The sequence below is a fragment of the Phaeoacremonium minimum genome, assembly GCF_000392275.1.
Source record: "Phaeoacremonium minimum UCRPA7 unplaced genomic scaffold PA7_03_scaffold_610, whole genome shotgun sequence".
Classification (NCBI taxonomy): Eukaryota; Fungi; Ascomycota; class Sordariomycetes; order Togniniales; family Togniniaceae; genus Phaeoacremonium; species Phaeoacremonium minimum.
The window spans coordinates 47,063-73,067 of NW_006921512.1; the positions used below are offsets into that span (position 1 = coordinate 47,063).

Sequence of the window (26,005 nt, forward strand, 5' to 3'; positions counted from 1 at the left end):
CCTTCGACTCCAACATGAATGTGAGCCTTAATCCGTGTCATATCAAGGCCTTGTATCGCTTCACTGACGTAAGATGTAGTTTGGCAGCGCTTTTTTGCTCCATGGACAGTGGATGCATCCTGATTAGCTCTTCCCCTCACCTGCAAGATAAGCCGCATCCCCCGAGTGACTATTCCGGCGACAACTCCGCACTTCGGATCGGAGGCGGCCGGTTTTTGTGACCACACCCGCTTTAGAGATGTAGGAGGTCTCCCGATTTCACAAGCCTGTTATCATAGCTAAAACTAATTACTCACGCTGGATACATCATTGAGGTCAGCCTTTCACTTGCACTGCTTCTTTTGAAAGACGAGAATGACACAAACAACGGGAGACGAGCCGCAGGCCTTCCTCATTACAGAGAAAGAGCACCAGAACCGTTCTTATAGTCCCAAGACGCTGCAGAAGATCCTGGAAGCGCTTCATCAGGATGGCCTGGTCGTTCTGAAAGGAATTATCAACGTGGAACACATCGATGCATTGAATAAAGCCATGTGCGAAGACGCCGAGAAGATCATTGCAGACGACACTAAAGAGTACAACCACAACGTGAAATGTAAGGGCAGAACACCTACAGATCCACGCCTTCATGAGCTAACGAGCCCATCCAGCAAACTTCCTCCAAAGGCCACCGGTAGACCGACCCGAGCTGCTTTACGAAGATGTCTACTTCAACCCCTATCTTCTGCAAGTCGCCAATGCGTAAGCCCATCAAGTACCACATCTTCCCCCCTGAACAGATCCCACTGACACAATGCACACAAGCTACCTCGGCCACAAGCCCATCTGGAACTGGCTCACAGCCAACACCGCCATCGCCAACACCCCGGGCCTCCGCCAGCCCGCGCACAAGGACTCGTCCTTCGCGCACCCGCGCTACCCCTACTACTTCATCGCCAACGTGCCGCTCGTCGACTTCACCGCGCAGAACGGCGCGACCGAGTTCTGGCTGGGCTCGCACGCCGCCACGTCCGTCGACGACCAGGCGCTGGCGACGGACCCCGCCAAGCTGAGCCGCTACTTCAAGCTGGGCGAGCGCACGCCGTGGATCGCAGACGCGGCCCAGGAGGCGCGCAGGGTCGTGCGCGCGCCGCTGCAGCCCGAAGTCAGCCGCGGAGACGTGATGATCCGGGACCTGAGGCTGTGGCATGCGGGGATGCCGAATCGTAGTGGTGAGCATAGGATCATGCTCGGCCTGGGGTATCAGAGCCCGTCGCATCCCAACTTCACGATGCGGACACATCTCCCTGCTTCTCAGCAGGCCTTTTTCCTCGGCCATGCGCAGGACAAGGTTGAGGTGAGGGCGAACTTTTATGGCGCCGAGGAGTTCGCGAAGACAACTGCGGATGAATTCTTTGACTTGCGCCCAACCTATGAAGATGAATGAAGCACGATGTCATATGTATGATACGCACCCGAACGAATGAATGCAATGTTTACGTCCATGACTATGGTCATGCTCAATGTTGTCATCTATCACAGATAATCATTACTAATATCTATTCGCCATAAACTCATACAGAGGAGGACACCCATCCCACTGATCCGCAGATCATGCCCGAGTTGTCATACCGAAATAAAATGGGAGATAGGGGTATGCCATCATCATCAGACGCCCGAAAATGCCGGTCATGAACAACAAATCAGAAACAAAGGTGTTGAGTAACAAATATGTGTCCGTGGTCAACTAGGTAGACCTCGAGTTGCAAGAGTGCTGGATCGTTTTTATTGACGCGCAAATCCTTGTTTAGCCTGCTGTGTATTAGTACTTCGTGCAATGTGGCTTTGGGTCAAAGATCCGTGGCATCGGCCAACTTACCTTCATCTGTTCTATCCTTGCTTTCAGCTGATTCGTCACTTCTGCGGCACGTTTCCAGCTTTCAACACCATTGCCGCCACCGGAGCCCATATTAGAGGCGCTTGACGTAGGTCCTGGGCCTGCGGCAGCGCCGTCATCGCCGCCGACATCCACGGGCCGTCTGAAGCCTCTCGCAGGCGACCCTCTTCCGCTGCTTGCTGCGCTGCCAGCATACCTAAGCTCGGGGCTCAGCTTGGATCGGGGATATGAGGGTGGTGCTTCACCGTTCTCCTTCTCCTCGGAGAGCGTGCTGGTATAGCTCATGCGATTCCTATTCGCACTCGCCGGCCGGTATCCAGCTGCTCCGCCATCGCGAAAGATGCCGACGTCGTCGTGGGTTGGGCTAGCAAAGCCAGCAGATCCTGGACTACCAAGGCCGCCTTGAGACACGCCGAGTGCTTCTGCCTTACTGAGAGCCCTCTTAAGGCGGTCAAGTTCTCGGCGTAAGCGGTCGTTCGTCCCCTCGGCAGCTTCAGCGTCAGACCGTGCTCGGACCAATTGTGTCTCCTTTGCCTTGATGCTTAGAACATCCCGCGTGTGGTCCTCGATTAACCCTGCATTCTGATTTTTGAGCTCTTGTATCTCAGACAGCAGCTTGGACCGTTCATGGCGGAACTCCTCTGCCTGACGTGTTAGACGATCGTTTGCGGCGCGAAGCTCTTCGAGCTCTGCTCGTTCCAGGGCTGTGAGCCCAGATGATGGCGTCGGAGATGCGGGTTGAGGAGGCTGGAAGGATGAAGCAGTTGCAGGCTTTGCCAGGGATCGGGCAGCGAGTCCGCCTCGAGCCATCCCCAGTCTTGGCTGAGGAGGCGCAGGTTCCTCTTCGACTGGAGCTGGCGGCGCGACAGATAGGGGCCGCCGGGGTGATGCGCCGCCTGGGCCAGGGAGAGTTCGCTTTTGAGGGGCTTTGAGACCACCTAGGCCGGATGGCTTTGGCATGCCAAGCTTGCTGCCCGGTGCGGACCGAGATGTCGGTTGAGGGGCAAGAGGCTCTGCAGCAGGCGGTGGAGCCGCAGCAACCGGTGCAGCTTTCTTGACACCTATGGGTGCTTTCTTCACACCACCTCCTCCAACAACCTTTCTAGGACCACCTGGAGGTCCACGTGCTGCGGGCGCCGGTGCTGGCTTGGGTTTGTCCTTTGCCTTGACTTCCGCCGTCTCGTAAAACTCCTTCACCTTGGTCTTTCGGATGTCGTCGAGGCCTTCTAGATGGGGGTTCATGGCACGCTCGCCAATGATCTTCATGACAGTTCCTAAGATTTCTGCACCTCCTGACCGCAGACCTTCACTCGACTCGGACAGCAGCTTCTTCGCAGACTCCACAATCTGTGAGATCTCCGCTTTCGCAGGAACATCTCTCGTTGTCCGGAGACACCGTACAAGAAACTTCATGCTGCCCTCTTTGATTTGCGGGTTCTTGTGGGTCAAGAATGACACTATGTCTTCGAGACATTCCGACAAGCTGGTCGCGAGGAAGACCTGATCAAGTGCTGCGCCGAGGGCATCCGCCACGGACTGCTTCTTTTCCTTCAGCCTTTCCATGATAGGTTGCATAACAATGCTTCGGTATTTGCCATAGCTTTTGCGCAAGCCCTTGGCCAGCACTTCAATGCACTGCGCGGCCTGGGTGACAACCGCAATGTTGGCGTCCTTCATACACTTCGCCAATCCCCTGTTGATCTCGCCGAAATCGCCATCCTTTATCCTTGGAACATTGAGAATTGCGTATAAAGCTTCTAATGCTTCCTTACGTTCTTTCCACTTTGACGATGCGAGATTGTCATGGAAATCAGCAGGGACCTTGCTTAGGACATTCTGGGGTTCTGCTAGGTCGAATGCGTCAATCTCGGCCGGCTCTTCAGCAAAGTCTTCGCCTTCATCTTCGTCAGCTGCTGCTCCGGCAGCTGGAGCTCGTGCCTGCGCTGCCTGTTGCGTGCGTAGTAACCGTTCTTGCTTCGGCGGGGCCTCGGCTTTGATCTTCTCGAACTGCGCCTCGAGATCGGACTGCTGTGTCGGCTTTAGGTCTCCCCAGAACATGGGCTTCATGGCCTCCCGTAGCCATCGATAGAACTCCACGGCTAGATTTGTCGCCTCCGCTCGAACATTCTTGTCCGCGTGACCAAAGACCTTTGGCAGGATTTTGAGAACAGGCTTCGGGTCGGCGATCTTGCAGCCGTAGTTGTGGAAGATGGTAGTGAGTGCTGCGAGGGCGGCGGCGACAACCTTTGGCTGCTTCGCGGAGAGCACCGGGAGGATGTCCTCGATTATGGGGCCCGGGACGTCGAGCTCAATGTAGAGTAATAGCGCCTCGAGAGCGGACGCTTTTGTGGCCGCTCGCGTGGAGGAAAGACCCTTTTCGACGATGGGGGTGACCGTTGACCCTCTCGTCCTTGTACAGTTCTCCTTGCCGCCGAATTTGAGGAACGCGCACAACGCTGCGATTCCGTCTTGCTGGGCGGCGACATTGCTATCGGCGACGGCACCCTTCCACATCCCCGGGTCCATGAGAAAGGGTCTGAACGCATTGTCGTGCTCGTCGGGTGTGGCCTCGAATATTTTGGCGGCCTCCTCGTAGGCCTGTTTTCGGACTTTCCATACCTAAAGCCGCGCGATACACATGTCAGCAAGAGGGATGCATGGGCAGGCGGTTGGGGACGGGGCGAGCGTACCTTGTGAGTAAAGCGATCTGTCAGTGGCAATGAGCTGTAGTCCTCTTCTTGTTCCGCCATGTTTGCTGGTTCTGGTGGCGCTGTCGGGCTGGTATGACGATATAATCCTCCCAGAGGAGATGTCTAGTGTCTAGGTGGGGTCGTTCGGCCGGATCTTGGTTCGATACGAAACTCCAGAGAAGCTATCCTCTATGTTAGTCCCAGGCCGTATGAGCAAGAAGCCTCCGCCGGTGCTTTTGAGGAGACGTGCTGTGTTGTTGCGAGGCGAAGGCCGGTGTGCAAGCAGCGCAGCGCAGCACAGCACAAATTCAACGAGATGCAATCGCGTGGTGCCCTACCCGATGATCGTGCCCAGCTTATGATCTCTAGTTTAATCGCGTCGAATACGCTGTAATTCGATGTAGAAGCAGTCGCTCAGACCTGCGGGCAAGGTATACGCTGGTCGATGTGTCTGCGCAAGCGACAAGGTTAGATGCGACTGAATCCAGCCAGAAGTTGAGGTTGTTGATGTTGTTCGTTGCCGGAGCGGAAAGTTTGGCGCCGGACACAGGGATAGGGCAGGGTACTACCAGGTAGGTAAGCTACTGCGTAAGGCCGGGGCATTTGCCTGCTATCGGGGCACTTACAGTGGAGGCACGCGGCAGCGAGTGCGCCTTTTGGTGGGCGTTCGTGTGCTGAGAGTCGGCAAAGCGAACAGACATGAATTGTTTGCTCCAGGGCAGTGCGTGCGTGCGTGCGTGCAGGGGAGAGCGAAGCTTCCACACAGGAAGGGGGACGGGACGTGTCACGGGCCACTTGGCTGGATTCTGGATGGGACTGCTTTGCTGCCAGGGGTGACTCGGGCCACACACCTCCCTGAGGCTAACCCAATATAACCTACTGACGGTGACGATTTCAGTGCCCTGTACACTGAAGAACGATGTGGTAGCGGGTCAGGCAGATTGTCGACTTGAGAAATTGAGAATGGCCACCGTCTGTACCTTCCTTGCATTTGTGACTGAAGAGGCTGATGAGCATCGTGCTTTCCTCCATAAAGACGGCCTCCTAGGAAACCCCTATTTTGGGGGCGTTATTTCCTTTGGTGCTGCAGATTTCCCCGCCGGCGCTGCCCAGAGCTGCGCTGGGCGTTGTTGACTACTGCAGGGTGGCTGCCCAATCGGGACATCGGGCGACACCGCCTATTGCCATAGGAACAGGCCTGGAAAGGAAACCACGACCCACCACAAACTACATGTACTATGCAGTAAGTAGTACAAACACAACAACTATCGACGGCAGGTGCGGGTGATGTCACCTTCCCCGGTATAGGGATAGGGACCTGCCAACTGCTCGCCAGCTTGCTGCCAGCCCTAATATGTACGCCATGTCAAAGCATGCAGGTGGACCTGATGTTTGGCTACCTACCCTCCTAGGTATGTATCTGTCGACTGCATACCGGTAGTACCTAGGAAGTCGCTGTGAGACGGGACCGTCATATGAAATCTGAAATATGAGTCAAATCCAATACGGTACGTGGTTTCTATCACGAGGGAAAGTGCCAACAACGAGTACTGTACCTGCCTTCGGTAGGTCTTAGGTATAATGTACCTAGGTCCTAGGTATGGTACCGGTATGGTAGGCTATAGGTATGCAAAGGTGATGCTGCCCTGCCCCGCCACAATCTGCTTTGGGCAGTGTTTCTCTCTGCCATACCTTACTCTATGCATAGAATAATACATTGATAATGACGATGATGATGACAGAAAGAAACTTGTGAATTCATCTGCCCGCCATTTCTAACCCGTATTCTTCGATACTTCAGTTCTGCTGTCTCACTTCAAAGCGCTGCACGCCGTGCCTATAGTCTGTTGCTCTGCTCGCTCCCGGCGAGACCCGCCCGCCAGTCCCGTCTGTATCTGTCATTTTGAAGCTGCTAGCCCCGACCAGAAAGAAGCCACTGGCGCCAGCTTCCGTTAGGAGGGGCCCATCTGAAACCTCCAAACAAAGCTCTCCCCAGGTGCCGACCAGAATTTATATACTGCCCACTCCACGAGCGCACCTCCACGACAGCCATTTCCAACATTGCGATCCCACATCGAATACCGGTACCTGGATACTCTTATCACCCCAGACTGCGGATCCTCATCAGCGCGCGATTGGCTGTGACAACGACCGAGTGGAGGAGCCCCTCATTCCAAGCGCACGAGTCTGGCGGTGGACAGGTGGAACTGCCTCCGTCGCTACGACTGACTGCGACTGCCCATCCAGACAACGTAGGGAACGACGACGACGCCAACTGCTGGTAATCGGTTATGCTGATTACAGCCGGCAGCACGGTCGACAGGATGAGCCAGATACTGACCAGCCGACAAGCTGAAGAGCTGTACGTCGGCCATAGTCCAGCCAACATCGAGGTGATAAACAACTGACAACAACTTTCTTGCAGGCACAAATCCATCATCGCATACCTTGCCTCCAACAACCTCCCAAAAACCGCACAAGCGCTCCGAGAGGAGCTGAGCATAGGCGACACCTTCGACGCTGCCACCTCCAAGAAATATGAGGGTCTCCTGGAGAAGAAATGGACGAGCGTCGTCCGGCTCCAGAAGAAGGTGGATACCCCTACTCTGCAGAAGTGATGTATCACGAGGGGGTGGTTGATTGACTGACTGCGCTACAGATAATGGACCTTGAGTCACGGAATGCCACACTCCAATCCGAAATAGACAATGCAACGCCTACATCACTGGCTCGGAGGAACCAGGACCCCACGAGCTGGCTGCCTCGGTCTCCTGCGCGATATACACTACAAAATCACAGAGAGCCCATTACATGCGTCGCCTTCCACCCCATATTCTCCTCATTAGCCTCAGGCTCCGAAGACTACACTATCAAGATCTGGGACTGGGAGCTAGGCGAGATGGAGAGGACAATCAAGGGCCACACAAAAGCCGTTCTCGATGTCGACTTTGGCGGCCCTCGAGGTGGAACGTTATTGGCGAGTTGCTCCAGCGACTTGACGATCAAGCTCTGGGACCCGTCAGACGAGTACAAGAATATACGTACCCTGCCTGGACACGACCACAGCGTCTCGGCAGTTCGATTCATACCATCTGGCGCCGCCGGTGCGCCGTCTTCGGGCAACCTCCTGGTTTCCGCTAGTCGGGACAAGACCTTGCGCATATGGGATGTCAGCACTGGATATTGCCTTAAAACATTGAGTGGACATGTCGACTGGGTTCGGGATGTCTGCCCTTCGCCCGACGGACGCTACCTGCTCTCTGCTGGAAACGATCAGATGGGACGGTTATGGGATATCTCCGCCTCGAATCCCGAAACGAAGCTTACACTCATCGGCCACGAACATGTCATCGAATGCTGTACCCTCGCGCCCCCTGCTGCGTATCCACATCTAGCAGCTCTCGCCGGCTTGAAGAAGCCCCCGCCCGCCAGCTCGTCGGCCGAATACATGGCAACGGGCAGCAGAGACAAGTCAATCAGGCTATGGGATGCAAGGGGGACATGCATCAAGGTCCTGACAGGACATGATAACTGGGTGAGGGGACTGGTGTTTCACCCTGGTGGAAAGTATCTGCTCAGCGTGTCCGACGACAAGACTCTCCGGTGTTGGGATCTCACCCAGGAAGGAAAGTGCGTGAAGACGCTCGCAGATGTCCACGAGCATTTTGTGAGTTGTTTGCGGTGGGCGCCTGGAGTTGTAAAGGAGGCTCCAGCAACAAACGGCGGTGCAGACGGTGCTAATGGTGTGAATGGGACGCCGAAGAAGGGCACTGCAGGTGCTGTCGAGGAGCAGATTCGATGTGTTATTGCGACCGGAAGCGTTGACCTAAAGCTCAGGATATTTGCCAACTGAGGGGGGAAGAAAACTGTTTGGTCCAACAAGAGCCTCATTTGAGGACGCTGAGGGCAACAACGGCACGTCGCCTGCCTGTGTTGGGAGCATGGCCAATTTGCGATGACCCATCAATTCAGCGGGGCCGCGACAGGCAATACGGAGTTTCATGGTTTTGATGGGAGCCAACAAAAGTTGAGATAGACAGGCGGGAACAGCCATCAAGAGGCTTTACAGAGGTTCTTATTGCCTTCACCCAGTGGGTCGAGCCACATGACTGAGCCGGAAGACTGATCGTCCTTCACAGGGGCCTGTTACGTATGACATACCAGATAGATACCCATATGATGTCAAACGAGTTTACGCCTTTTTTGGATCTCAAATCCCTACTGCAGACATTCGCCAAACGGTATTTAGATATGAGAGTAGTGCAGCAGATTACCATCGTCTCCCCCAATCTGCAAGGCTATGCGTTTTCTTCAATTTTTTATTGCATGGGTGTGTCTTACGAACCTCACCAGCAGCATTGTATCGGTAATACCGAGCAACGCCTGTGCTCAGGGGAAAAATTATGACCCTCAACTAACCCCGAGTGCGGAGCACCCTTCGGGCGTGCTTATTATGCCTCCGCAATGTGCGTCGATGTATGGCGACAGGGTAGGCCCCGGGCCCCGCAATCCGGCGTCGTGCAGCCCTACGAAATGTGTCATCGGCTCCGTAGTATGTGAAGGCCGATCCGGCACCAGCGGAGCAGAGGCAATCGGGTGCTAGTTTGCCTCTTAGTCATGACGCACACTACTTTATGACATTGCATCTGACTGTACGTCACCTTTCGTCCAAACTCACCGTTCATCCAATTGGTAAAGAGATAGATTTCCTACAGTAGCTTCATATTTCGTTTTCACATTTAAGATGCTTCAACATTCACTCTCGTCTTCAATGGTGTATAGGCCATTCTCGTGAATTGTCACCGAGTAGATTTTGTTTACACCCGCTACATCCAACATGGCTTCTGAAGCACTCAGTTTCGAATGTGCCCTGATCACGGGAGGAGGAGGCGGCATCGGCAAGGCTATTGCGCAGTATCTCATCTCAAAGGGCAAGAAGGTCCTCATCGCCGGGCGCACCGAGTCCAACCTCAAGAGCACCGCGGCCGAGATCAACGCTGCGGGCTACTACGTCCTCGACACAGGCGCTGTGTCCACCATCCCGGCGTTCATCGCCAAGATCACATCCGCGAACCCGGAGCTGGACTGCCTCGTCAACAACGCCGGTGTGCAGCGGCCCCTCCAGGTGCTCAAGGACGCGCCGGAGGAGTTCCTACGAAAGGCGGATCAGGAACTCGACATTAACATCCGCGGGCCGATGCATCTGGCGCTGGGGCTGCTGCCGCACTTCCGCGCCAGGGAGGGCGGCGCGGTGATTGTCAACGTGTCGAGCGTGCTGGGCTTCAACCCGTTCTCCATCATCAACCCGGTGTACAACGGCACCAAGGCGTGGCTGCACTTCTGGAGCATGGCGCTGCGCACGCAGCTGGAGGGCACGGGCGTCAGGGTGGTGGAGATTGCGCCGCCGACGGTGGCGACGGACCTGCACCGCGAGAGGGAGGATCCGGATGACAATAAGAAGGAGAAGAACGCGGCGGCGCTGAGCGTGGATGAGTTCATGGAGGAGGTGGCGGAGAAGTGGGAGAGGGGAGAGGACATGATTACGGCGGGGACGGGCAATGAGTTGGTGAAGAAGTGGTATGGAGCTTATGGGGAGGCGTATGATAAAGCTGCCAAAGAGTATACTGAGAAACAGAGCAAACAATGACCCGTCTTCATCATAGACAAAAAGAGATAAAATGGAAATTATGGCTAGCATGTAAATGTTATAATAGTAACTGATTAACGAACTAAGACTTTTCAAGACTAAATATACATTTGATTGTAGGCGGCTTAGGAGAAAGATTACTTAACATGATTTGGTGATTTGGAGATTACGTCTACCATGATGCAGGTGGCCATCGCGGCCCTCCCCATAAATAGCAATCAAACACATGACGAACTTCTCCCGTGTCCCCTACAATTCTCTGCCACAGAGCCAGGAGAGCTTGGCTAGGTTCCCATTCCTTCCCATCGATACGGTCAATATAAAGAGCCGGAAAATTGATTGTCTCCCCCTGCTCATCTTCATTTTCGAAGGCCTTGAGGTAGTGAAGGCCAAACGGTACGTTGCTCATGTCGAATTTCAATTCAAAATTCGAAACTTGCGGCATGCGGAGCAATGCTTTCGCAGCTGCTATCATCAACGGACTAAACCTCCAAGAGTTAATCTGGTTTCGCCAGCGCTCGAGTGATACCTCTCCATTCTGGAGCCGACGTGACCATCTCGAATTATGATACGTTGAAGCTCTATCCCCGTTGATGTACCAGTCGCCCAAAGAAGCGAGTAAGAGACAAACTTACCGAAATATCCCACACGGATTTCCGCTCCAATCGATGGATCTATGGTTACAAGATATTCCGAAGCCCCGGTGACGTTGCCACACATCCAGTCAACACCAATGCTTTAAAGTATGTCAACTCAGTCTGTGCTATTAATGCTAGAGAATAGATTTGCTTACCGTAGAAGACCACGGTCGGGATCGGCAGGGCGAAGATGAGAAATACCAACGACACGCTACCTTCCATCTCGTACTGACATTAGATTCATGAAAATCGCATAGCCTTTTGGAACTAGTGAGGGCAATCCACTCACGCATTTTGTCTGTAGGAAAAGGCTGAGTGATCTTTGTGATAGACAATGAAGGGGGCAAACGAGAGGTAACTAATAAAGGCGTTGACGACAGGAGGCAGGCAGCAGATCAATTCTCAACAAACTTCTCCGTAGATATAGTTCGATAAATATAGGAGAGGAGGGCGATGTGATAAACAGAGAGAATGGAAGTGCACGACTTCTTATTCACATTTTAATAGTAGTTCAAGAGACCGTTTCGGCTAACCAAATACCTAAGGTGAACCCTCATTCTTGATACCCGCCACAAATTTCATTAACTAAACAGATCCCAGAAAAGCCATCTCATTGACCACAGTGACTTCCGTGTTCGTAAAAGTATTGTGATTTCGCCAGCTTTCTGCGGAAAGGCCGCATCTGAATGCCTTCTTCGAAGGCGCGCGCTTCCGGGATAGAATGCCCAACTATATTGGACATTCCCTATAACGACGTTTCAGAACTGAATTTGGCACATGAAAAGAATTCTCTGGATCTCGCCACGCCACGGGTTCGAGAATGGTCGTGGTTTGGTGTAAAGGCGATGTGGGAGCTGTGTGTTGGGACTAGATGCGGTTTGGTTGGTTACATCAAGCGCCTTGCCTAGATTGCCAGATTAAAAAGTGTCGTTCGGCACCAACAACTGGCGAAGGCAAAAGTTCATCTGGTTATGTTGACCTCAGCTTTGGGCCGGCAAATCGGTTGCAACAAGCAAGTTCAAACCAACAAGTTGGAGTCTACTACGTCTGACTGGCTAGATTTCCACTGATTGTTGGTTGTTGGTCTTCCCGTCCAACGCCAATCTAGCTGGGAAATTGCGCTACCTTCGCCATTTGGAATCTACCAACATCTCATCTCGAGGCAGTTCATCCGGTCGGGTGTTCTTGAGAGGTCATGAGGCCCCAATAAACACTGGGCTTTCAGAGGGAGTATGATTCAGAAAAAGATCCCGGCAGTTCAGCGTGGTCTGGCAAGATCCCATTCCAGACTATGAAACTGATAGAATTGCTAGACTAGGATGTAGAGTACATAGGTAACCGGCGACTATGCAAAGCCCAGGTCCCGCATGATTAACAAGAACATTGCTGCTTCCAGCGGGTAGGGATCCATAACGGCGTCCACGGTCTCCAGCCAGTCGCTGTCCCAATGAAACCGCCCCACCATCGAGGCATATTCCCAATACGCCGGATACCACCCAGCCGACTCCCAATCCACGATACCGGTGATCCGATATGGCCCTGACGGTGATAGTCCGGTCGTCTCGGCCCCGCGCTCCAAGCCCATTTCCAGTGGCACCTTCTCCACGAGGATGTTGCGACTGTTCAGGTCTGCGTGCGTGAATGTGACACGGTGACCTCTGAGCGCGACGGGAAGGTGGCGCAAGAAGTAGTCGGTCAACCACGAGTGGTGGTCGCTGTTCTCCCAGTTGCGCTTGGATGCTGTGGCAAGCGCCAGTCCGACCTGGTCATCGGCCTCGAACGGGCCGTTGACAGTGCGGTCGGGTTTGACTGTGGAGAACAGCGGGTCGTGCAGGGGGCCGCCGCAGACACCGCCGATGAACCTGTCGGGCGGCGTGAGCGCTCGCATCTGTGCTGTCATGGACCGCAGCTGCGAGGCGATGGACGACTTGCTGTCCAGTGAGAGTGAGGTCCAGAGCGACCTCAGGTCGACGCCCGGCAGATACTCCATGACTAGACAGAGCTGTCCGGAGGATTCCTTACGGTACATGGCGTACAGCCGGGGGCTAGGGATACCGGGACATTGCTGTTCGAGAAACAAGAGCGTGGACCCTTCGTTTTCCGTCACCATGTGTCCGGCCTTGACGACGAACATGTCACGGACGACGCAGACGCCTCCCTCACTACCCTGAATGCTGCGCCGGAGAGACATGTCGGACTTGGATAGTCCATCGCTGATTTCCTCTGCGGTCGGGAGGGGGCCGGGCAGGTCCGTGGGGTCGCGAAAGTAGGGGACTGGCGGAGGGACTGGCGGAAGACGCATGGTCATGGTCATGGCCATGGCCATGGCCATGGTGGAGAAGTTGCCTGGAAGGCGCCGAACGGACGGGCGCAAAGTGGGCGGAAATGAAGTGATCGGGATGATTTAGATGTCTAGGAGCGAGCGCAAATTAGTACACCGTAGAGGTAGAAACGCTTGCTGCCGTTTCCCGGGAGGCTCATACGCCAATGGGGGGTCGGTGGAATGCGGCATGATGATGTGATGTTGGGGCTCCCGTCGCTTGCCCCCACACTTCTTGGTTTTGCTTGGATAGCAGCATCTCTATTCCACGTCGCGAGTATGAAAATAAGTTTTATATTACTTTGGAGAACACTTTGCCATTTCCATTAGCTTCTGATGGGTCCATATGCAGGTATTAATGCATATGTTCACTCATCAGTACAGACTATGTGGACAAGAAAATCCGAAGCATTACAAGGAGATTGAAATTTGTGACGCCCAATGTTGAAATTCACTTAATTAGCTTGGTAGCGATAACAAGCACCATATGTAGGTAGTTTGATCAGAAAATGGATACTACGAACGACGCTTCGCCGATGCTCACAGGCGAAGCTGTATCGTAAGAGGTCGAGTTCTTCACTAGTCACGGTGATCTCCTTGAAAATGCGTGCTTCAACAGCCAATTTCCAGCTACGTCCAATACAAGCATACTTTGCCAGGAAAGTTCTGCCCTAACCTGCTTTGTAGATGTAGTCAAGTATTTCATCTACCAGCTCGATTGGCAGATTGGCCATGACAGACTCAAAATCACCGAAAGTTTTGAAATTTGGTCTACCATTGGTAATGCCACGGTTCACCAGCTACAAAGAATACTCGGCAGTAAATGAGTAAATGGGCGATCGAAAGCCTTGAAGGAGGATTTCTCACGTAGACCCAAAGAGACTCACAGAACAATCGGCTGTATGATTCCTGACGGTCTATGAGAGGTCGTCTACGGAGGCAAACACGGCTTTCTGCATCAATGTGTGACATCTATGTGTAAGAAGTGCCCTAATCTCGTCATTGTTGTATCGTATCCACCAAATTTGAAGGTCTATAGACTATCTGTCAGCTATTGTTTGCATACCATCAAAGTCCACGGCTGCAAAGATATTGTATTTTGCTTAATTATTTACGTTTGAGTAAATAAAAATCAAAGACTTTCAACCTTCACGTATAGTTACAAAACAAATCGATTTCACACCCTTTGGAAGTCCCTGTTCATTTATTAAAGCATTTCAACTAAGTTACACAGGATCATCAGTCATCAAAAGTTGAAGGTATACGCTGAGGTGAGTGAGCAGTGCCTTCGACGATCACTGGGTTGGACTCGGTGTGGATTCGCGTAAGCCAATCGGGATCTCATCTCCCCGCACGCCACACCGAGATCCACACAGCCCCTGACCTGAAACGCTGGACAGATGACAACACCAGGCAGTTCACCACTTGTGCAGCGGTATCTAATACTGAAGTATCATCTCAAAGCCATAGTTGAGCTATCGTCAGTATGGCACCAAACCACGGATTAGTTCACTTGAAAGAGTACGATATCAAAGACAGCAATGTGGAGCTGATTGGCACCGACATCGACCACAAGGTCAAGTACAACTCTGCAAAGACCGAACCAGCTTGGAACAACGGCTCGATCGGCGACAGCGCCGGGCTATTTGTCTGGCGCATTGAGAACTTTGAAGTTGTACCGTGGCCGAAGGAGAAATATGGCCAGTTCTACGACGGTGACAGTTACATTGTGCTCCACTCGTACAAAGTTGGCAGCAAAGATGGAACCGAGAAGCTCGGTCACGACATCTTCTTCTGGCTCGGTAGTCATACGTCTCAGGATGAGGCCGGCGTTGCAGCATACAAGACAGTCGAGCTTGACGAGTTCCTGCACGGTGCCGCTACCCAGCATCGCGAGATACAGGAAAGCCCGTCAGATGACTTCATGGAGCTGTTTCCACGGTTGTCCATTCGATCTGGCGGAGTTCAGTCCGGATTTCGGCATGTGGAGGAGGCACCAAAAGAGGACATTCTCACTCTGTTGCGCGTCTTCAAACATCCCAGTGCCGCTGGACGAGACTCGGTTGTGGTGGTCGAAGTCGAGCCGACCTGGCAAAGTCTCGACGAGGAGGACGTCTTCATTTTGGACAAGGGAGACAAGATCTGGGTATGGCAAGGCAAGAAATGTAGCCCCATGGAGAAGGCCAAGGCAGCGCAAGTTGTTCATGATATGACGCTCGCCAAGCATGTCGATGTTGAGGTTCTTTCCCAGACGGAGTCTAGATCCCGACTTGTCGTTAAGCTGCTGGGTGACGATGAATCTCGCCTCGAATTCCGGCACGCGCGACCTGTTCAGTCACACTCCAAAGTCCTGGGCGGCCGCCGGCATCAGAAGCTATTCAGACTTAGTGACGCATCTGGCCAACTATCTTTTAGTCTGATCAAAGATAGCGGCCCGGTCTCTTTGACCGATTTGGACGGGAATGACGTATTCATTCTGGATGATGCGGGCAAAGAGATATGGGTTTGGCAAGGGCAAGGAGCCAGCAAGGCAGAGAAGGCATCCTGGCTCCGAGTAGCTCAGGCCTATGTTCGACATTTACAGGATAGCGAAGACGCTGAGGCTTATCTCACGCCGATCGCCAAAGTGGTGCAAGGTAGTGAAAGCGCCGGCTTTCTTAAAGCTGTAGCTGCATAATAGTACGAAGCTAGTGACTTATTGATGTCATTTTGTTGACTTTGCCAACCGATTTCAATGGCATGCTCCCATAAAGACCCTTATCTCAATAGCCCCTGAGCACAGGAGTCTGGCTCTTGGCTCTTGTGTCATGAATAAACCCGCTGGTTATGCGCCATTGGCAGTCCTCGTGAGCATATACAGACATTGATCAAATGGCGGACACAGCCATTAGGAGGGGTTGTTGTTATGGCGTGCTGCGAACATATGGAAACGGCTGAGGGGCAACCAATGAAAGCAAGGATGCGTATGACCTTGTTGGATGCATGCATGCTTCAATAATACACACTTACCCGACTCCCCAATAGCAGAGACATGAAGGATCAGTTGACAACAATGTAAGACTAGCTTCGGCAATCAACGGGTAAAGGCAACGGCCAGATGGGTCCATAATCCAATATGGGTGTGCTGAAAAACACGGCACTGGCCCCAAACAGTCGGCAAATTTAGAAAACAATGCACCAGCGAGTGTCACGATCAGTGTGACCATCAACTGCATGAATTTCACAGTGGTGGCCAACGAGGTAGACTAGTTTAGGACAGGTTGGACAGCTTCTGCCTTGGTTACAAGCTCCAAAAATCCAGTAAAGGATTGAAACAAATCGAGCAAATGCATGCCTAGCGAGGGAATCGAGCTTCTCCAATCGCCGATCCACAGTGAGACAGATAAGGAGCAATTGACCGAGCCATCAAGCAGAGGCCTCAGGCGCACAGACTATTTCAAAAAACTTCCAGTGGCATATTATTGGCGCGAAGGTTAACGGGAATGAATTGCGACAGGAGATTCATTCCTGATGCTATCATGCTCTTTCGCAGTCCAACCAAGATAACATTATCGAAATGGAGACAGATCCACTGAATGGTCAACTGGGATGAGGTCATGGGGCGCAATTAGTCGTTCGAAAGACAAGAACTAGTGGATCGGGGAACTAGAAGGAGAATAGAAGACAGCTTTGGCAGCTACGCTTGGCTTGAGGCTACTGGTGTCTTGAGCCTCTACCGAGCTGTACTAGAGTCGTTTCATTCTTGGTGGCCAAACGGATTATGGGCCTGAGCTCGGGAGCACCGAGGATGGTTTATATGTCGAGATCTTTGACACATGCGCAGGGTAAGGCGAAACAAAGCGACCTATAGCATCTTCTCTAGAGCCTTATCAACGGTCAGCTCGATTCCAGGTAACCTGACATCTCGACAGCTGAGTGGGGGTTTCAAGGGGGCACTTTTGGTTCCAACTCTAGCATGGCCCTTGATTGATGGCCTTTCGTCTACGATGAAGTGCAACGACGACGGGTGGAGACCCGACAGAACGGCGCCATAAGTCGCCTCGCGTTCTGGAAAAATGGAAGCCTGTTCGAGGAGTGTTGAGCCTGTCGGAAGCTCGAAGCCTGTCGTTAAGGTCGGTCTCGCCGAGAAGTTGCACGGTGCGTATTGGCCAAATCAGGGCCGAATACACGCAATCATTCCACCTTGGCAGGGCAGGCCAAGCCGCAGTGCACACGGACGAGATTACTGTGCCAGAAAGCTGAAATGCGAGTGTCTGGCCCCCTCGAACACCCTTGCCCCCATGGATGTGGACGGCGGCGTGGTCGCATTGGTCGGGCGCATGGACAGGGGGCCGTGGCCAGAAATGCGGAGACGATCGACGGGTGGCATATCACCAGCTCTTCCAGCGAATCACAGCCGACCAGCAATAGATAAGCACCACAAGCAATACTCCCAAGGCACACAAGCAATTCCAAGTTGCTTGGAGGCCGAGGTGGCTTTTGCTAGGCGAGCTAATCCGCGGTTAGAACGGCAATACGACCTTCCTCTGGGCTGCTTGGCAGCCGCCAGTCTCCCCTATCAGCCTTGGTATCCTTATCAAGAAGGTCGATGATGCGGGCGTCAATGCTGGCCCTTGACTGGCTTGGGCGTTGCACACGCCTTCGGGCGGGCTTCCCGTACACGTACGGTGGACTGACCACTACCTACGCGATGGGGAAGGTGTACGCATGTTACATTACTGGTGGTGCTATGATCCCAGGTTGGCAAGGACCAAGAGCATCCCTCGAGTAAGAGATAAGGGAGCACAGCACGAAATGAGGCAATACGCCCCCCTGCTCCCGGTGCTGCTGCTGCTTCTGCTTCTGGTGCGGTTCCGTCGAGTGAAGTGCATGCTTGCTTCCCTGCGTGCAGGAGAAGCTGGGGATCTGCCCAATTAATACGGCCTCCCCCCCATGAGATCTGCTCCCGTTCCGGTGACACCCTCTCCTTCTTTCCCTCCATTCATCACGACTCTGTCTTGCCAAAGCTCAGTCGTCGCGACATCATCAACATGGAGTCAAGCGACCACGACGTCGAGAAGCGCGTTACTCCTCCTCCCGGAGGCCATGTCGTCGCCCCTGGCGAGATTGTCGGCGACCATGGCGCCGACAGTGAGCTGCAGCGTCGTCTCAGCAGCAGACATATTACCATGATTGCCCTGGGCTCTTCGATCGGCATGGGTCTCTGGCTGGGTAGCGGTTCGAGTTTGTCTGCGGGCGGTCCTGCTGCCATCTTCATCGGCTGTAAGTTACACACATTTGTTGACATGTAGCATTTTCATGTTGCTGGTGCCTGACAAGCGTGCAACAATAGACCTTCTCTCCGGTTCAATGATTTGGGCTGTGTCGCATTCGATTGGTGAGATGGCAGTCATGTATCCTCTGCCCTCTGCTTTCGTTCAATGGTCCAACAAGTTCGTCGATCCTGCTGCTGGTTTTACTCTCGGATGGTGCTACTGGTTCTCATTCTGGATCACCATTGCGAACGAGCTTCAGGGTGTGGTAACTGTCCTCTCTTTCTGGACCGATAAGGTACCTACAGCAGCCTGGATTACCATCTTCTGGGTTGTCATTATCCTTATCAATATCGGTGCCGTTACACTCTTCGGAGAGATCGAGGTCATTGCATCCGCCATTAAGTTCGGGTGGATCTTTGTTGTCATCATCTCCTTCATTGTCATCTCTGCAGGTGGCGCCCCGAATCATGACGCTGTTGGCTTCCGCTACTGGACGCAGACGCATGGCTTCACCCACGGATTCAAGGGTTTCCTTGCTGTCATGCCTACTTGTATCTTCGCCATGTCTGGATCAGAGAACGCTGGTCTGGTCGCCGCTGAGACAGGAAACCCACGCAAGTCTGTTCCGAAGGCAGTCAGCTCCATCTGGATCCGACTTGCTCTCTTCTACATCTTGGGATCTCTCATGGTGACCATCACCGTCTCGCCTTACGATGAGGACCTCTTCGGTGGCTCTGGCACTAACGCATCCCCATTTGTCATTGCTTACCGCAATGCCGGCCTCGCCCCATTGGCTCACATCATGAACGCCATTATTTTCATCTCTGTTGTTTCAACTGGTAGTATTTCCGGCTACGCTGGCTCCCGAACTCTGGTCGGACTTGCTCAGATCGGCATGGCACCCAAGGTGTGTAATCAATGCGATGAAGACTGTTCATTCTTAATACTAATTATTTCATACAGATCATGATGAAGGCTGATAGCTGGGGTCGCCCATGGTACGGTCTTGTGCCTACTTTGTTGATTGGTGGCGCCCTTGCATACCTCAACGTTGATCACACCGGAGCCGAAGTCTTTGGATGGTTCTCCAACCTGACCTCCCTCTTCACTCTCTATGGCTGGGGCATGATCTGCCTGTCCCACATCCGCATGAGACGCGCTTGGAAGATCCAGGGACGCGACGTCCACGAGCTGCCGTGGAAGACATGGACATGGCCGTGGGCTGCTTACTGGGGTCTCGCCTGGTGCATTATTCTCATCATCGCCGAGTTCTACCTGGCCGTCTGGCCTCTCGGTGAGAAGTCGTCTGCAAGGAGCTTCTTCGCAGTCTACGTCTCCGTCATTGCAGCTGTCGTGATTTACATCGTTGCTAAGCTGGCCTACTTCCGAGGCCGTCGGTGGGTCGACTGCGCCACCATTGACCTGGACGAGGGTCGCAGATTCTATGCCGAGCACGAGATCGCTGAAAGCAAGGGCAAGCTCGGAAACAAGCTCACTGGCTGGATTCATCACATCTAGACTGTTTCCAGACAGATGTGATCATGGCGCACCGATCGATAAAATATCTTGGTGCGCGAGAAGAGGATCATCAGATTTAATTTGCATGAAGGAGCTTTGTGTTTTGATTGTAGTAGGTGGATTAAGTTGTTGGCAGATGTGTTGATAACCCACAATATCGTGGGCAGTGTTGATACCAACTTTTGCTTCTTGAAAATAATGAACTAAGCATCAATCAACGTTCTCACATTTTTAGTAAACGTGACGAGTAAAGAAATGCCCGAAATGAACGTAGTCTGAACGACTCCATTCAGCGCCAAGATGCTGTTAATTTGGTGGGACCCTTGTCAGTGTTGCATTGCCGTAGTATTGATCCCATGAAACCAACGCGCCAATGATACGTGAGGCGACTCGCATCAAGTAAGCAGATAATCCGAAGCCAAGTCTTGCCAAGTCAACATTGGTCCTCCTCTTCATCCTTTCTTCATCCTTCAGTGGTGGACTCGTGTAGGCCGGTAGGATGCTTTGACAATCACGGTAGGCAGCATATCTTGTATTCGGATATCGATGGCCTTTGATTAGCGGCCAAGCTCGGATGGACCATACTTTCGTAACCTTTACGCTACCTTGTCTGGTCTCTCATGCAGGGAAACAAAGGTAGCCCTAGCAGAGCAAGGTAGGCAAAGCCTAATACCTCCTTTGGGACTAATGCTGACTCGATACTTTCATCTTGCACCTCCTTACTCAACACTGCTTTTGCTTTAATAGGTAAATGAACGATTTGCCCAGGCTGCAAGTATACCAAACCGTCAACGAGTCCACGACAAAAGACTGTTAGGTAAATCTTCGTTTGCCACACAAAGCTGTTTTTGTGCAAGATATGACCTGGTCGATGACTAGATCATCAAGCCCCTGTGCTCAGCGTGCCGCTTCTGCTCATGAAGCACATGTACTTGCATCGAATCTTGGTGTCGACTAGTCTACTGCATGTGCAAGACTTCAGTGCTTGAGCATTTAACGCGATGTTCCTCAAGCAAATCGCTGCAAATATATAGGATTGATGTTTTAATAAAGTCATCTGCTCAATATGAGCATGTTCTAGTGTCTGAAGCTGGTCGGGCTGGATAGGTGGAGCTTGTCTACGATCTGAGCAAGTGTTCCAGGGGCAAAGCAGTAGAATTTGGCAATTGACACTCATAACGTGATTCCATCTACCATGACTCGACATCGTTGGTTATTGTCCCGTGGTCTGTATACACAGAAGACAAGCTTGTAGTAAACATGTGGGAGCACGATGATGATATTGAAGAGTCTTCGAGATAAACGCGACTTGGCTGCCTCCTTTGTTTAGGTGGCTCTTACAAACAAGTCATTCAGTGAGTGCATTGCGCTTGTGACTCATGAGACTGCCTAAGCATCAACTCTGTCACAGTAAATCATTCAAAGAATATTTTATGAAGTCCAAAAGGCTATTATATCATGTGAGATGATGGCTGTAATGTTCTGAGAATGGCTTGTTGATTTTGACAGGTCTAGGTAGCTTGGGGGTCAACTTGTTTACTTCCGCGTCACGTGGAGATAAGAATTTTATGGGGACCGATTATTTCATCACAGTGCATCAAGCCCGCAGAGGCAAAAGTTGCAGGCCACCACAATCGCCAACTCAACTTTCCTTTGTTCGTGTTTCGAGCTTTTGTTCACGGTCGCGGAAGTGATGGCGTCCTTCAAAGGCTTTGATCCTTCCAAGATGAAGGCAGGAGCCGCCGAGTACTCCTCATCCGACTCTGAAGAGGAAGATGACGACCTTCTCATACCCTCAACCGACCCAAACGCCGACGAGTTTGCCGACTTCAACCCTCGCAAACGCCGCCGCACCGGCCGCAATGCCAAAGAGAGCGCTGCGCTTGGTATTTTCGGTTCCGATAGCGAAGATGAGCGCCCTGGTCAGCGATGGAAGCGGAAGACTTTGCGGAGCAAAGGCGTGAGTTTCGTGTCGCAGAAAGAGAATGCGCAAGACTCGGAAGACGGCGACCAACCGGACGAAGACGATGACGAGGATATGGATACGATGAAGGCGCCTGCCATCGAGGACGAGGATGAAGACGACGAGGAAGGGGACACTCCAGGAGTTGGTCTGGGCTTTGGCGGTTCGGCCGCTCAAGGGCTTGGCTGGGCACCACCCACGCAAACGCAGTTTCCTATGAAGACCAAGTTCTTGAGCACGCCGTCGAAATCCACCACGAAGACGAGATTTGACAACACTGCGCCTTTGGGCCAGGGGTTCGTTCCATCCTCTGCGTACGAACCTGTTCTCAATGTTACCAATGATGCCTCTCCGACGCCTCAGGTGGCTCGGCCCAGTGCATTCTCCTCCAAATCCGGCAAGCCTGGGAAATCTGGAAGTGGCAAGGTCAATCCCAAGTCATTTGGTGCTCGGATGATGGCTAAGATGGGCTACGTGGAGGGCCAAGGTCTGGGTAAAGAAGGACAGGGTCGAAATATCATCATCGAAGCCAATCTGAGACCACAAAACATCGGCTTGGGTGCAGTAAAAGAAAAGACATTACAAGAGCGAGAAGAGGAGAAGAGACAAGCAAGATTGCGCGGAGAAGTCGTCATTGACTCCGATGAAGAAGAAAAGAAGAGGAAAGCAGCCAGGAAGAAGAGAGCGCAGGCAAGCGGGATCAGCAGTGGCATTGGAAGCGGTGCCAGCACTCCCCGACGGCAGAAGTCTAAATTCATGACCCTAGATGAGGTAAAAAAAGCCGCTCCTGGCTTAAATATTCCCGATGCTTTCACGCCGATCTTGGATCTTACGGGTCCTGGACAAAAGATGCTGACCTCTTCGTCTGGCTTGATGACGCCAACTGGTGGCACAAGTGCGGAAAGCGTAGAGCAAGCTGAATCGCGCAAATTGGCGCGTCGCGCGCAAAACGACTTTATGGCTATTTTGGAGGAGTGGCAGAGCTTGCAAGAACGAAAAGCCTTCGCTGAACTTCAACTGCAACAGGAACGCCAGGAACTAGGAGAGTTGGACAAAGCGCTCGAGGACCATCGATCGATTGCGAGCGTCTTTAATGAACTATCTATTTCCGAAGAAGGTCTCGCAGAAGTGGGCAAGGAACTCAGACAGCGTTGGGACAGAGTTGTGTCGCTCCTACGCAAGGCGAATGAGGCAACATCAGATCTGACCATCAAGGCCATGAAGGATGAAATGAGCTTTATTGCTATTGCAGCGCTACACCCTCTATTTCGAGAAGCAGTACAGCCATGGGACCCTCTGGAGGAATCAACCCCCTACATGGTTGCGGACCTGATTTCCATCAAAGGGATGCTCGGGTTTGAGTCCTCTCTAACGAGACATCATCGACGCTCTGCGGCAACTCCCTACGAAAGCATGATGTATAAGTTGTGGCTACCGCACGTATCTCGCGCTGTGCGAGATTGGAATGTACGCGAGGCCGACCAAATGCTTTCTGTGTATGAAGCATGGGAGAAACTACTTCCTGGCTTTGTGCGAAGCCAACTTCTTGAGCAAGATATCGTCCGAAAGTTGGACGAAGCTGTTGCCAAATGGGAGCCGAAGAGGAAGAAGCATCATAACCTACCTCACCTCTGGATATTCCCATGGCTGCAATATCTTCCTGCGCATCACCTCGATCCCAAGAGCTCCACGGGTCTTGTCTCTGATGTGAAGAGAAAGTTCCGTCAGCTCATCGATGTCTGGGATTTCGATCATGGAGTCATCAAGGGGCTGAAGCAGTGGAAAGATGTTCTTCGGCCTAACAAGTCTAACGATCAATGGTATCCCCTCGTTATGAATCACATACTCCCCAGCATGGGCCGTTATTTGCGAGCAAACTTCCGTGTCGACCCAAGCGATCAAGAGACCTATCTTCCCATGTTGACGGGCGTGTTAAAGTGGCTGGACATCATCTCGCCTACGATGATTGGCGAAGTCATAGTCGCCGAGGTCTTTCCGAAATGGCACGATGTGCTGTACCAGTGGCTTATCATGGATGATGCCAACTATGAAGAGATCGGGCAGTGGTTCGAATGGTGGCATGATGAAGTTTTTCCCGCGGACATCAAGGAGTTACCTTCTATCGCTGCCGAGTTTGACAAGGGCACTGCAATGATCGAGGAGGCGTTGAACCTCGGTGAGAATGCGAAATCCCACTTGGTTCCTCCCCGAAAAGGCCCGGCCTTTGAGGTCAAGAAAACAGCCAAGGAGCCTCAACACAAACACCGCCATCATCCAGCATCAGCGCCTATTATTCAAGAACCCGAGAAGATCAGCTTCCGAAGTGTTGTGGAAGACTGGTGCCAGGAGAATGACCTTCAGTTCATACCGGAACGTAAAAAGGTCCACACAGAGGGCCCACTGTACAGGATTACAGCGAGAGGAGATGGGAAAGGTGGTGTCTTGTCTTATTTCAAAGGCGACAAGCTCTGCGTGCAGACAAAGAATGGGTTGGAAGAGTTTACTGGTGATCGGGGCTCAGATTGGGACCGATTGATGACATTGGCATTGTAGATCTAAAACTAATTGCTCGTATTACCTCCAAGGAATATGCCTAACGAAATCGGGTCTTATGTCTTGAAAACAGAACACGTGTGATCTATTTCTGTCTTTATAGACTCCATGCAAGTGGGCCCTGTCCTGACTTCAGTTCGAATGCTCCTTGATGGGCTGGAAACGCTCTTTGTTGTCCAGCACTGAAGACTAGACTTCTAGCAGAGTAGTAGTATGTACTTCTCCGCCATGGTACTAACGCTAATTTTAAGGATTAAGATACCAAATGTTGAGAGTCATGATACTCAACAACATCTCGAAGTTTCTTTTAATTACTATACGTCTATCAACGTCTACAAAGGTAGCAATCCCTCGTTAAGGAGGTAATAATACCCTTGTCGAGCTAATAATTTAACCCTATCAGAGAATTAGAAGTCTATACCCTGTCTTCCACTTTTGTGCCCATTCAGGCATCTCCGTGCCATAGCAAAGCGTAGCAAAGCACAAGCGCCGGCATTTCCAGCAAATGCGCACCGCTCGGCAAGGGCTGACAACCTGCTCAGCCCTTCCACGCGACAGCCGGGCTACCCCAGATATCGTTTGCAATAAGCACTACTCCGTAAGGGTCCATGTTTCATGTGGATCAACTATTACGCCCTCCACAGTCGTTCGTATTTCCACCGATGCAATACGGTGGCTTGTACAGCGGCTTGGTTGTCGGTTGTCAGCTGCGTGTGCTTTAATTCGTCCTAATGTCGAACCATGCGACAAAATGCGATCCCATGAACGTCATTGCTCTTCTAGGTAACCCTTCGAGTCTTGCTGCCACAAATGTCGGGTTCCTGGCCTTGTTCTAGCCGCATGATCACTCTTAACCGTCTCGGACGTCTCGGGTAGCACATTCGTTTGTTGAGACGCGCTGATGCGCTCGTATGACGGAGGCCACGACGTTCTCGTCCATCACCCATCTTCGTTGGACGCATTGAGCATCTTCCAAGTCAGCCTCAGCCTCGATAGACAATAGCTGGCGCATGCCAAGAGTATGTTTCTATTTTCCGCAAGCTAGTGATGAACACGAGAAACGTGACATCGCGATCATGATATCGATGGAAGCACCTCATGTATATAAGTAAAGCGGCTCTGTCTTTGAGAGTATGCCTTATTCTGTCACCAACCATAATCTGATCATAAGAACCCAGCTCCTCATCTCTTAGTAGTTGCTTCCTATTTATCTCGTTACACTCAAACAAGACTAATAATCTCAAAATAATTGAAAATGCACTTCACGACCGCCGTCCTTGCCCTTGCCGCCACTGCACTGGCTGCTCCGTCTAGCCAGACAAAGCGTGACGGAGCCACATGCGACGCTTTGGGCCAATACTCTTGCAGTGCCGATGGTACCAAGATCCTTCAATGCGACGCCACGCTCCACTTGGCTGTACGTGCTCTTGATGGGTTCGACTACTTCGACAGGACGCTAATCTCAAGCATAGGAAATCGGCCCATGCCCAACTGGCACTGTCTGCGAGTATGTTGAGGGCACTGGTGACGTGCCCACCCTGCCCT

General features: G+C 52.3%; 9 protein-coding genes across 9 annotated transcripts; 7 read left to right on the forward strand and 2 right to left on the reverse strand.

Annotated features, from left to right (window-relative positions):
• Positions 1-354: 354 nt before the first annotated feature.
• UCRPA7_8763 (putative phytanoyl- dioxygenase protein) lies at positions 355-1,426 on the forward strand (the record flags this gene model as incomplete). Its single annotated transcript, XM_007921273.1, has 3 exons — positions 355-595; positions 651-741; positions 805-1,426. 3 exons carry the CDS (start codon positions 355-357, stop codon positions 1,424-1,426), a joined length of 954 nt encoding a protein of 317 aa, XP_007919464.1.
• Positions 1,427-1,764: 338 nt separating this feature from the next.
• Positions 1,765-4,626, reverse strand: UCRPA7_8764 (putative spindle pole body component alp14 protein; the record flags this gene model as incomplete). Its single annotated transcript, XM_007921274.1, has 3 exons — positions 1,765-1,791; positions 1,859-4,495; positions 4,567-4,626. The coding sequence occupies 3 exons, from the start codon at positions 4,624-4,626 to the stop codon at positions 1,765-1,767; spliced, it is 2,724 nt and encodes a 907-aa protein (XP_007919465.1).
• Positions 4,627-6,857: 2,231 nt separating this feature from the next.
• On the forward strand, positions 6,858-7,184 carry UCRPA7_8765 (putative nuclear distribution protein pac-1a protein; the record flags this gene model as incomplete). Its single annotated transcript, XM_007921275.1, has 2 exons — positions 6,858-6,928; positions 6,992-7,184. 2 exons carry the CDS (start codon positions 6,858-6,860, stop codon positions 7,182-7,184), a joined length of 264 nt encoding a protein of 87 aa, XP_007919466.1.
• A 44-nt stretch (positions 7,185-7,228) lies between these two features.
• UCRPA7_8766 (putative nuclear migration protein nudf protein) lies at positions 7,229-8,419 on the forward strand (the record flags this gene model as incomplete). Its single annotated transcript, XM_007921276.1, has 1 exon — positions 7,229-8,419. One exon carries the CDS (start codon positions 7,229-7,231, stop codon positions 8,417-8,419), a length of 1,191 nt encoding a protein of 396 aa, XP_007919467.1.
• Positions 8,420-9,403: 984 nt separating this feature from the next.
• On the forward strand, positions 9,404-10,213 carry UCRPA7_8767 (putative short-chain dehydrogenases protein; the record flags this gene model as incomplete). The annotated part of the gene is made up of 1 exon (XM_007921277.1): positions 9,404-10,213. The coding sequence occupies one exon, from the start codon at positions 9,404-9,406 to the stop codon at positions 10,211-10,213; it is 810 nt and encodes a 269-aa protein (XP_007919468.1).
• A 1,983-nt stretch (positions 10,214-12,196) lies between these two features.
• Positions 12,197-13,183, reverse strand: UCRPA7_8768 (putative phosphotransferase enzyme family protein; the record flags this gene model as incomplete). Its single annotated transcript, XM_007921278.1, has 1 exon — positions 12,197-13,183. One exon carries the CDS (start codon positions 13,181-13,183, stop codon positions 12,197-12,199), a length of 987 nt encoding a protein of 328 aa, XP_007919469.1.
• A 1,474-nt stretch (positions 13,184-14,657) lies between these two features.
• UCRPA7_8769 (putative actin-binding protein) lies at positions 14,658-15,848 on the forward strand (the record flags this gene model as incomplete). Its single annotated transcript, XM_007921279.1, has 1 exon — positions 14,658-15,848. The coding sequence occupies one exon, from the start codon at positions 14,658-14,660 to the stop codon at positions 15,846-15,848; it is 1,191 nt and encodes a 396-aa protein (XP_007919470.1).
• Positions 15,849-18,201: 2,353 nt separating this feature from the next.
• Positions 18,202-19,944, forward strand: UCRPA7_8770 (putative amino acid protein; the record flags this gene model as incomplete). The annotated part of the gene is made up of 3 exons (XM_007921280.1): positions 18,202-18,433; positions 18,504-19,333; positions 19,390-19,944. The coding sequence occupies 3 exons, from the start codon at positions 18,202-18,204 to the stop codon at positions 19,942-19,944; spliced, it is 1,617 nt and encodes a 538-aa protein (XP_007919471.1).
• A 1,726-nt stretch (positions 19,945-21,670) lies between these two features.
• Positions 21,671-24,460, forward strand: UCRPA7_8771 (putative spindle pole body component protein; the record flags this gene model as incomplete). Its single annotated transcript, XM_007921281.1, has 1 exon — positions 21,671-24,460. One exon carries the CDS (start codon positions 21,671-21,673, stop codon positions 24,458-24,460), a length of 2,790 nt encoding a protein of 929 aa, XP_007919472.1.
• Between the last annotated feature and the right edge of the window lie 1,545 nt (positions 24,461-26,005).